Source organism: Phyllobates terribilis, unplaced genomic scaffold (genome assembly GCF_046119375.1).
Source record: "Phyllobates terribilis strain yellow unplaced genomic scaffold, ASM4611937v1 Scaffold_13__5_contigs__length_258822181, whole genome shotgun sequence".
NCBI classification, from domain to species: Eukaryota; Metazoa; Chordata; class Amphibia; order Anura; family Dendrobatidae; genus Phyllobates; species Phyllobates terribilis.
In genome coordinates, this window is record NW_027362773.1 from 156930772 (window position 1) to 156943056 (window position 12285).

A 12285-nucleotide genomic window follows, 5' to 3' on the forward strand; every position below is an offset into this window, starting at 1 on the left:
CCCTTGCAGTGAGTGCACTCATACATTATACAGCTCTAGGTGGAGTGGGGTCTTCCTGCCCGTCTGCGTGCAATGACCCCCCATGTCTCCGAGACTCTTCCTCCAGTGCAGTCACTGGTCTGTCAGCTCGTACTGGGATGAGCAGAGGGGGATATAAATATCTTGCTCAGAGCTGAAGAGCCATGGCTGAGCTGTGGGAGAAGAGCAACACTTCAGACAAGTCTCCAGCGGCTAAAAGACAAGTTGAGATCAAGTTCGAATAAACTTTGCAGGAGTCAAGCCCCCTTTTTTTTTTTTCTTGCAGAAGACTCCATGCGAGCTCAGAGAACCACTCCTCCTTTCGAGCTAAGCAGTTGGTTTCTTTGATCTAAGTATAAGTGGAGCTGGAGTTGAGGTATTTTTAGAGCAATTGACTCCTTAAACCACGTGTGCCCACGTTGATCAGGATGACTGTTCCATCGGCCCTTGTGCCAATCTTGCTCTTGGTGCTGGTTTCGGGCATGGTGCACTGTGTGCCGTTAGTCGCCTCTCAGAGAAATGATACCCGGGACCGGCATTGGGAGATCCTATTTTCTAGGTCAATGTCTAGGATTCCCGGAGAGAGAAGAGACACAAACCGGGAAAGTGACTATTTGCTGGGCATCAAGAGGCTGCGACGTCTTTACTGCAACGTGGGCATTGGCTTCCATATCCAAGTTTTACCCGATGGCAGAATTAATGGGACGCACAACGAAAACCGAAACAGTGAGTACTTTTTTTTTTTTTTTCTTTTGCGCAATTTGACAGTGAAGTCTGTGGACCTGAAATCCTCTGCACTGCTGCAAATGAAGACATTTCCTGGTCAAACAGATTATAGAGCTTTCTGGTAACTGGAGGGGGAATTTGCCTAATAATTACACAAAGCAGTGACAGGGAAGTGACATTTAATGCCGCCGCCGCCACTGGATTGGGTTCTGCTTGGTTGCAGGCTGCAAGATTAGTGTCAGTTTAATGTGAGTGTGCGGAAGGGGGGCTCCCGGTGGTCTTGCATTTATATAGATTTAGGAGCTAATAAAGGCTTAGGAAGCCATGATAATCGCTGGCTTGTTCCATCACAGATCACAGGAGACGTCAGGTGCGGCACCGGCGCTTGCACCACTGATGAACAGAAATACTTTGGGGAATCGAATAACACTCGTCACTCAGAACTTTTTTTTTTTTTTTTAAGGAAGGGATGACCATCCGTAGTGTCTGTACGACCAAAGCAAAGCTAAACAGATAATGAGGTCCTCTGTATGCCGCCATATGGTGCCCATAGAGAAAATGCTAAAAAGTATCTTCTGCCGGGTTTTATCTCCCCGAGAGAAAACCTCCATTAAACCAAAAGTATTCTCCTGCAAAGAACGGCGCCATACATGTTTCTTTGTACAGCTGTGCAGTTTTTTTTTACCAGTCTATTTTATTTTTTATGCATATGAAGTGTAACTATTGGCTTTTGGGGGGGAGAAACAAAACTAAAAAGGGTATTCAAGTCTGCAAAAAGGTCACATCTGTAAACTTTTGATTACCTTTTTTAAGTAGTATGAAGGTTACATCAAGTGTCGTATTGAGTTCTGAGCACTGGCAGCATATAGCAGCAGTATTACGGTATAGGCTGTGTTCAGTCTATCACGCGTTTATGCATTTTTTGGCATAATTTGTAAATATGAAAAAAAAAAAACCTGCAATGTTTTGTTATTTCATTGCTAGAAAATAATATCAGTATTGTAGCAAAGCAAATCCAAATGCACAGAGCAGTAAAAAGTTACTTTTCTATCAAAATGTTTGGCAGAAAAAGTATCGGACAGTGATTTCTGCTCCTAGTAATACGGGATACTCAACAGAAAGGATAGGATTTGGGAGTAACAGCAGGAAGACGAGTGTCGGGCAGTCAGACCCTTACATTTGCTATCAAAGAAAATCTGAGAGGTGCAATGTAGTAGGATGAAAAGTAAGAAAACAAGGAGGATCTGCTCACGTATGGGGTGCATAGGGAGGATCTGCTCAAGTATGGGGTGTATAGGGAGGATCCGATCACGTATGGGGTGCATAGGGAGGATCTGCTCACGTATGGGGTGCATAGGGAGGATCTGCTCACGTATGGGGTATATAGGGAGGATCTGCTCACGTATGTGGTGCATAGGGAGGATCTTCTCACGTATGGGGTGCATAGGGAGGATCTTCTCACGTATGGGGTGCATAGGGAGGATCTGCTCACGTATGGGGTGCAAAGGGAGGATCGGCTCATGTATGGGGTGCATAGGGAGGATCTGCTCATGTATGGGGTGCATAGGGAGGATCTGCTCACGTATGGGGTGCATAGGGAGGATCTGCTCACGTATGGGTTGCATAGGGAGGACCTGCTCACGTATGGGGTGCATAGGGAGGACCTGCTCACGTATGGGGTGCATAGGGAGGACCTGCTCACATATGGGGTGCATAGGGAGGATCTGCTCACGTAAGGGGTGCATAGGGAGGATCTGCTCACGTATGGGGTGCATAGGGAGGATCTGCTCACGTATGGGGTGCATAGGGAGAATCTGCTCACGTATGGGGTGCATAGGGAGGATCTGCTCACATATGGGGTGTATAGGGAGGATCTGCTCACGTATGGGATGTATAGGGAGGATCTGCTCACGTATGGGGTGCATAGGGAGGATCTGCTCATGTATGGGGTGCATAGGGAGGATCACCTCACGTATGGGGTGCATAGGGAGGATCACCTCACGTATGGGGTGCATAGGGAGGATCTGCTCACGTATGGGGTGTATAGGGAGGATCTGCTCACGTATGAGATGTATAGGGAGGCTCTGCTCAGTTGTGGGGTGCATAGGGAGGATCTGCTCATGTATGGGGTGCATAGGGAGGATCTGCTCATGTATGGGGTGCGTAGGGAGGATCTGCTCACGCATGGGTTGTATAGAGAGGATCTGCTCATGTATGGGGTGCATAGGGAGGACCTGCTCACGTATGGGGTGTATAGGGAGGATCTGCTCAAGTATGGGGTACACATGTCCCAGGTTATGTGGCTTCACACATCATATCTAGCCAGGTTGAGATGGCTGAAATCGAGCGAGGCATGCACACAGTGATGCCACCCAAAAAATTCTCTCTGACATCGCTGGCAGAGCGCAGCTCGGTATTACATGAAGTCAGATGATGTGAGGACATAGTTAGAGGACACCTAGGGTCAGCAGGACTCGGTGCATCCATAGAGATCAACAGGAGGTAACGGTAGTAATTAGTGGCCAATAGAAAATGTATAATGCATCGGCCGCCAGGTTCCTGCAGTTTCTCTCTATGTGACATTTATGAAAATACAATGGCCCTGGTACCTTACGATGGGCATTTTGTACGTCAGTCCTAATGAACGAAGCTCTGGAGTAAGAAGTGTCAAATTCATGAAGAGGCAAGAATGCCATAATGAATATGGTGCATCTTACAGCTGCCGGGAGCCTCCGCCAGAAAGGTTACTCCACCCGGGGGCCGGCGTACATGTCTCACCGTTGTGGGGGTTCTATTCAATCAGTTGTGTCAAGAGGCAAATAGGAGGCATGTTCCTTTAAATGTCCATGTCGGTTTATTATGTCATAAACCCAGCAAAAGCAAAAGGAATACAAACAGCCTTTAGTTCAGGCAAAAACAAAGTAAAAAGTCCTTAAGGCAAAGTCTCTGGTTAGCCAGTCCTGTGGGCACAGGCTCAGTCGGGAGACCGCAAAACACAGGAGGCCTTCTCCCTCCAAACACACAGACCATGTGCCAAACAACGGCCTCCATTTTATACCTTAACCACACCCAGAGGTGAGGTACGTGGGTAGCTGGACCCGCCCATCTCTACAAGCTACCCATAACCCAGTCCCAGGTGCACCAAACAGTCCTCTTAGTGCTTACGTGAACTAGAGCAACACTCTGGGTTACATCACAGAAGACAGCCATCTCTGTGATACATACCTCCCATCAACTATGTGCCAATTAGCCACCTTACACCGTATACATGGTGTCATCATGGGAAGGGGAAGTGTTTGTGTTCCTTCCCCTGTTGACTCCGTGTATACAGTGAAACATGTATGGGGGGGACTTGCTATTTTAATCCAAATGCCCTGCTCTGCTTATTAATCATGGTACCCCGGGATGCCATCGACTGATATTTAGAAGCAATAATGACTCAATATATAATCACAATACTAGCAAACTAGAGACATACCTTTTTAATTATTCACTTTCTATACCCTCAGTTATGGTTTATATACAATAAAAGTTAAAGTTTTATGGCCTGTTATTGAGGGATATTTAGTGGGGGTTCTCCCCTTTTGGTCTTTATATATACACATCCCTCCCAGGACATCATATACCCACTTGTTTTTTCCATTTCAAGTTGTCTTACGACAGAATTCTGGCAAAAAAACACAATGATGAATCAGGACCAAAATTTATAAAGTGTGTGTGTGGATGGATGGATGGATAGATGGATAGACAGATGATGGATGGGTGAATGGATAGATATATCGATGGATAGATGGATGGATATATGAATGGACAGATGGATGTATACTGGATGGATGATGGGTATATGGATGGATAGGTGAATGGATAGATGTATCGATGGATAGATGGATGAATGGATAGATGAATGGATAGATGAATGGATAGATGAATGGATAGATGGATAAATAGGTGAATGGACTGATGGATGGATCGATGGATGGATCGATGGATGGACCGATGGATGGATCGATGGATGGATAGATGAATGGATAGATGAATGGATAGATGAATGGATAGATGAATGGATAGATGAATGGATAGATGGATAAATAGGTGAATGGACCGATGGATGGATCGATGGATGGATCGATGGATGGACCGATGGATGGACCGATGGATGGACCGATGGATGGACCGATGGATGGACCGATGGATGGACCGATGGATGGATCGATGGATGGACCGATGGATGGATCGATGGATGAATAAATGGATGGACAGATAGGTAGGATTAATAGAATATTAAGATCCTATTAGATTATCGCATATCTCTCCCAGTCTTAATACTGTTGTGTAATAAATGCATTTCTAAGCGTAACAAATGTTCATGGTATAAACGAGGACTGAGATATTTCTTCTGTTGGTTGGAAGAGAATGTTTTAGTTGCAGAAAAAAAGATGACAAATAGTTAGAACATTTCATAGTTTTATGGTTGAAAGAAGACACAAGTCGTTCAAGGCCAACCCATAACCTAAATGTAGATAATGATTGTTATAAGAGACAAAAGGAGGATTCTGAATCCATCCCGGAAAGACATGGTTGGTTTTTCAGGTCATTATTCGTCTTTTACCCCTAACGCCTAGGCATAATATAATAGATCATGGACTCATCCCTTGTTACACTCTAACATCAACAATAGCCGAAAAGGAAAGAACATATCCAATGTAAAACAAGGATTGTGTGGGGGGTTGGAGGGGTATGGAGCTTCTTTTGTTGACACTTGTGGACCTATTATATCTTTTTTTATTATAGGTTTGTTGGAAATTTCTCCGGTGGAAGTTGGAGTGGTGAGCCTATATGGTGTGAGAAGTGGACTATTTGTTGCTATGACTGGAAAAGGCAAGCTGTACGGATCGGTAAGTTCAGATGTTCCTTAGATATTTCCAGCGATTATGTATATCGCTAGATATAAAGAAACTACTAGGAATAATGAGAGCATAGACCGGCCGTAATGGTTACAGGTAGAACTGGTGGGACGATGTGTGGACCAAGGATGGTGTGGAGGGATCAGTCACCGCTCTACCATGAGTTCTTGCTCAGGGAGCCTCATCTGTTTATGTCCCAAGTAATCTTAGGACACAAAATGACTTATACAGACGGCTACAATTAGGACTTGGGAGCAGGACACACTGTCACACAAGGTTAGTAATACTGTGCGGTACATTTAATACGTAAGGGGAGTTATTCCAAGCTACCACTCGCATACTTGAAAGTACATGCCATTTCTAACATTGTTAGTCCCATCATTTAATTAATCTTCTCTGGTTGACGTGGATTAGATCCCAGGGGACCATTAACGCTGTAAATCATATTTTATCAGGAGCACGATAAAAAGAAAGTGGAGAGTTTCATGTAGTCGCCCAACAAACCGTGGTGACCACATGGGAAAAACCTTCCTGCCGCACCGTATGTGCTGCATACTTCTATTGCGGACAAGTTTTTGGATCCCTAAATTATAACAGAAGTTATACCGCAAATGGCAACACAAAGGGTCCCTACAATTCATAAAAAGCCTCCTGTGTGCCGCTGTATGACCTCTATTATGACTTACACACATAGTTTGCCAGTTGTAGTCTATGTTGTTATAGTAAAAAGATCTAGGCAGCTTCCAGGTAATTTTATTTCTATTTTTTGGGGGAAAACCTAATAATTTAATAAAATGGAATAATATAGATATGGGTTTGGGTTATAGAATATAGTTGAGAACAAAAAAGGAAAGTCAAAAACAAAATAAATAGTCCAACAACTTTTTTTTTTATCCATAGAAGTTTTTTTTTTTCGGCAACCATAAGTCTGCAATAATCAAAACGATTAAATAATCTTGAAGGCGTTGGGTTAGATAAATGTTTATTAGAATTCGGAATTTTCAAGGTGATGTTGAGTTATCAAAGATAAAAGAACATGATTCAAACATTTTCTTATATTTACATGGCATATACAGTGGTGCTTGAAGGTTTGAGAATCCTTCAGAATTTCCCACATTTCTGCATAAATCAGTTAAAAAAAACTACATCAGGTTTCACACAAGTCCTAAAAGTAGAAAAAGAACCAAATCAAACAAATGTATCAAAACTATTTTTTTATTCATTTTATTTTATTTTTTTTATATTTTATTTTATTTTTTTTTATAGTCATTTTTTTTATATTTTATTTTATTTTTTTTTATAGTCATTTTTTTTTTTATTGAGGGCAATGATCCAATATCACATGTCTGTAAGTAGCAAAAGTATGTGAACCTTTAAGATTAGCAGATAAGGTGAAATTAGTCTGGTGTTTTCAGTTAATGGGATGACAATCAGGTGTGAGTGAGCGACCTGTTTTATTTAAAGAGCAGTGATCTGTCAAAGAGATGAGAAGTGATCTTCATAACACATTTGTGGAAGTTTATCATAGGAGATTTCTGAGGACCTCAGAAGAAGAGTAGTTGATGCTCATCAGGCTAGAAAATCTTACAAACTATCTTTAAAGAGTCTGGGCTCCACCGATCCACAGTTGGACAAATGGAAGAAATTCAAGACAATAATTATCCTCCCTAGGAGTGGTCGACCTACAAAGATTACTCCAAGAGCAAGGTGTATAAAAGTCTGCAGGGTCACAAAGTAACCCAAGGTAACCTCTAAGCAACTAAAGGCCCATCTTATGTTAACTAATATTAAGGTTCATGAGTACACTATCAAATGGATCCGCTGAACAACAATGGTGTGCATGGCAAGATTGCCAGGAAAAAAAAACATGGCTCTCCAAAAAGAACACTGTTGCCCATCTGCATTGGACAAACCAGAAGGATATTGGAACAATGATTCTCAAAGAAATACCAAAGGCTATAATTTTTGACTCAGTAGTTTGATTTGGTTCTTTATCTACTGTTAAGATTTGTGTAAAAATTATGTCGTTTAGGTCAAATTTATACAAAAATCTGAAAAATTCTAAAGGGTTCGCCAACTTTGAAGCACCACTATATATACACATCTAAAGCAATGAATTAATTTTGAAGGACCCGTTCCACAGTACTTGCTCCATTCAAGCCTTGGAACAATACACAATGTCTTTGAACTTAGCACACAAAAGTGCCGCTGCCTGTAGACAACAACCGAGGGCGTCATTTCGTGCTAAAGTGGTTGAATAAGTCTTCGTTAACCACAAGAAAACACTTGTGGGTATAACTCCTCAGTTGTTTACAGGAATCAGAGACCCATCAGGGTCCACACCTGTCCATTTGTTATTTTTGATGCTGAATAGGTTTCCATTTTGATCTTTTTCTGCTGGATTTTTATTAAGATTTGTATTTATTTAACAGTCACAGATCTTTAAAAAATGGTGAACGTATACCAACCAGATAGTGTGAACATGTCCTTAAAGAAGATATTTTTGGGAGATCCGTCAACAATCTTTGTACGGTGTATACCCCATTGAGCTCAGAGGTCGGCTGTCAGGAGCAAGGAATGGATTGTGACCTAACCACGGATTTCTTTTTATTCCCTGGGATGTAAGAATATTGTAAATAATGATATGAGGTTTTTTTGGGTAAATCCAACTAATTTTGATGGTTCTGCTAAAAATGGAATATCTATGGCCCCACCATAGACATTAGATTGAATGCAGATCACACCAAATTTGGATGGATCTGCCATCAGTTTGACTGAATGGTCAACTAACTGTCCTCCGAAAATCGCAATACAATTGAAGACGAGGGGGAACAGTCGGGTTGCTTTTAAATGATCTTCTGTGTATGGCTATCTTAAAGGGTGTATCCATAAAAAAAATGTATTACCCATCTACAGAAGAGATGATAAATGTTTCATCCCTCAGAGATGCCTACCAATCTGGAGAACGAAAGGCCCAAAGTCTCCTTGTGAATGGAGCGGTAGCGAGCGTGTGCGACCACTACTCTTACTGACCATGATAGAGAGGTGGTCTCACAGGCTTACTACGATTTTCATCCACACGGATATTTGGGGCTCCTCATACATTTCGGATTCATTTTGTGGATAAGGGATATATATTATGTATGATGAGACCACCTGTTTAAGACGTCCAATTTGATGAACAGTATGTAATTTTTTTTTTTTTTACTCTTATCCTCTTACAGAAACATTTCACTGATGAATGCAAATTCAAGGAAACGCTTCTTCCCAATAACTATAATGCATATGAATCGAGACGCTACCCTGGGATGTACATAGCTCTGAGTAAAAACGGAAGGACAAAAAAGGGGAACAGAGTATCTCCAACTATGACACTGACACATTTCCTGCCTCGGATCTGACAGCACTGGACCTTGAGAAATCCTCGGAAAAGAGCACCTATTCTTGAGAAACCCTCAAAAAGGAGCACATGAACTTGAAAAATCCTCAGAAAGGAGCTTCTGATCTTGAGAAATCCTTGGAAAGGAGCACTAATCCTTCAGAAATCAGGAGCACCTAACCTTGAGAAATCCTAAGAAAAAGAGCCCCTAACCTTGAGAAATCCTCAGAAAGGAGTTTCTGATCTTGAGAAATCCTTGGAAAGAAGCACCTAACCTTAAGAAATCGTTGGAAAGGAGCTTCTGATCTTGAGAAATCTTCGGAGAGGAGCTGTTAACCTTGAGAAATTCTTGGAAAGGAGCACCAGACCTTAAGAATTCCTTGGAAAGGAGCACCTAACCTTGAGAAACCCTCAGAATGGAGCACCTAACCTTGAGAAACCCTCAGAAAGGAGTTTCTGATTTTGAGAAATTCTTGGAAAGAAGCACCTAACCTTGAGAAATCCTCAGAAAGGAGCTTCTGATCTTGAGAAATCTTCGGAGAGGAGCTGCTAACCTTGAGAAATTCTTGGAAAGGAGCACCAGACCTTAAGAATTCCTTGGAAAGGAGCACATAACCTTGAGAAACCCTCAGAATGGAACACCTAACCTTGAGAAACCCTCGGAAAGGAGCTTCTGATCTTGAGTAATCTTCGGAAATGAGCTTCTAACCTTGAGAAGTTCTTGGTAAGGAGCACCAGACCTTGAGAAATCCTTGGAAAGGAGCTTCTAAACCTTGAGAAATCTTTGAAAACAGGCTGCGGGAAGGAAGAACTTTGTGCACTTTCAAAAAGTTTTGAAGCAAGAGCTGATGTAAAATATTTAATTTAATAATTTAAGTATGTATATACACGGTCCAGGAAGATTTAATTTATAGCTGTTGACTTTTGTATTTACTGTAATTTTTTATTCCTTTTTTTTTTTTTGGGGGGGAGGGGGTAAAGCATAGTCTATTAACTCATAAGCTGCTGAATGGGCCTACAATGTGTTGCTATGCAATGTGCTGTGAGTCACGGCTGTATTGGTGCCATTGTTGAGCTGCTATTCACTACTCCAGGTTTCTACTGTTTACAGGCCGTACACATAGGGTCAGCGTGTACGGATATTTTTTTTGGCTACAGCAGAAAAGGTGAAACAAGAGTTAGGATGAAGCTACCAATATGGTTTCCTCCGACTCAGTTACTATTAGGCAGAGGCTGGGTCAGTTTACGTCTTATAGAAGGTGCGGGGGCAAGAGGACGACTCTGTGAAATCTGTTTTTAGACCTGTCACTGCTGAACTCTGAACTTCTCCGGCAGTCAATCTTAGTCACACCGACAAGGAGCACATGTCCCTTAACCCCTTCATTGGGCGACCATTAACAGCTCTGTTGAATTATCTTCTTATTAATTAAAATATAAGCAATGCGCTTCTTATCTCGGTGCGGTCATATGTATTGGACTAGAAGGAAGCCTTAACGAATGTCATGTTATTAACAAAGGGGCAAATTCATCAGGGCTTTGGCCGTAGATGGGATTTACCTTCGATCTGATAGACTTTCTGATTTTCTTATAGATCAAGGTGCTGGTCCTTAAAGGGGTTGTCCCATAAAAAAAACCAATAAATATATACCACCTAGCCACAGGAAAAGTGATTATTGTATGCCGGAACCCCCACTGATCTAGAGAGAGGGGTCCCAAGTCCCATGTGAGAGCTGGGCGGTAGTGAGCATGTGTGACCACAGCTCCATTCACTGTCTATAGGAGGTGGTCACACACGCTCACTACCGCTCCATTCACTGTCTATAGGAGGTAGTCACACACGCTCACTACCGCTCCATTCACTGTCTATAGGAGGTGGTCACACACGCTCACTACCGCTCCATTCACTGTCTATAGGAGGTGGTCACACACGCTCACTACCGCTCCATTCACTGTCAATAGGAGGTGGTCACACACGCTCACTACCGCCCCAGTCACTGTCTATAGGAGGTGGTCACACACGCTCACTACCGCTCCATTCACTGTCTATAGGAGGTGGTCACACACGCTCACTACCGCTCCATTCACTGTCTATAGGAGGTGGTCACACACGCTCACTACCGCTCCATTCACTGTCTATAGGAGGTGGTCGCACACGCTCACTACCGCTCCAGTCACTGTCTATAGGAGGTGGTCACACACGCTCACTACCGCTCCATTCACAGTCTATAGGAGGTGGTCACACACGCTCACTACCGCTCCAGTCACTGTCTATAGGAGGTGGTCACACACGCTCACTACCGCTCCATTCACTGTCTATAGGAGGTGGTCACACACGCTCACTACCGCTCCATTCACTGTCTATAGGAGGTGGTCACACACGCTCACTACCGCTCCATTCACCGTCTATAGGAGGTGGTCACACACGCTCACTACCGCTCCATTCACCGTCTATAGGAGGTGGTCACACACGCTCACTACCGCTCCATTCACTGTCTATAGGAGGTGGTCACACACGCTCACTACTGCTCCATTCACTGTCTATAGGAGGTGGTCACACACGCTCACTACCGCTCCAGTCACTGTCTATAGGAGGAGGTCGCACACGCTCACTACCGCTCCATTCACTGTCTATAGGAGGTGGTCACACACGCTCACTACCGCTCCATTCACTGTCTATAGGAGGTGGTCACACACGCTCACTACCGCTCCATTCACTGTCTATAGGAGGTGGTCACACACGCTCACTACCGCTCCAGTCACTGTCTATAGGAGGTGGTCACACACGCTCACTACCGCTCCATTCACTGTCTATAGGAGGTGGTCACACACGCTCACTACCGCTCCAGTCACTGTCTATAGGAGGAGGTCGCACACGCTCACTTCCACTCCATTCACTGTCTATAGGAGGTGGTCGCACACGCTCACTACCGCTCCATTCACTGTCTATAGGAGGAGGTCGCACACGCTCACTACCGCTCCATTCACTGTCTATAGGAGGTGGTCACACACGCTCACTACCGCTCCATTCACTGTCTATAGGAGGTGGTCACACACGCTCACTACCGCTCCATTCACTGTCTATAGGAGGTGGTCACACACGCTCACTACCGCTCCAGTCACCGTCTATAGGAGGTGGTCACACACGCTCACTACCGCTCCATTCACAGTCTATAGGAGGTGGTCACACACGCTCACTACCGCTCCAGTCACTGTCTATAGGAGGTGGTCACACACGCTCACTACTGCTCCATTCACTGT

The 12285-nt window shown here is 43.6% G+C and overlaps 1 protein-coding gene across 1 annotated transcript; it reads left to right on the forward strand.

Moving 5' to 3' along the window:
- Positions 1-328: 328 nt before the first annotated feature.
- FGF4 (fibroblast growth factor 4) lies at positions 329-10742 on the forward strand. The gene is made up of 3 exons (XM_073659552.1): positions 329-744; positions 5536-5639; positions 8873-10742. The coding sequence occupies exons 1-3, from the start codon at positions 447-449 to the stop codon at positions 9047-9049; spliced, it is 579 nt and encodes a 192-aa protein (XP_073515653.1). The 5' UTR covers positions 329-446; the 3' UTR covers positions 9050-10742.
- The last annotated feature ends 1543 nt before the right edge of the window (positions 10743-12285 follow it).

Bases quoted from the DNA above. Each gene is read 5' to 3' on its own strand.
- FGF4 (XM_073659552.1), top strand. From the start codon at position 447: ATGACTGTTCCATCGGCCCTTGTGCCAATCTTGCTCTTGGTGCTGGTT. The intron at 745-5,535 runs GTGAGTACTTTT...TTTTTATTATAG, and splicing joins GCACAACGAAAACCGAAACA to GTTTGTTGGAAATTTCTCCG. The intron at 5,640-8,872 runs GTAAGTTCAGAT...ATCCTCTTACAG, and splicing joins AAGGCAAGCTGTACGGATCG to AAACATTTCACTGATGAATG.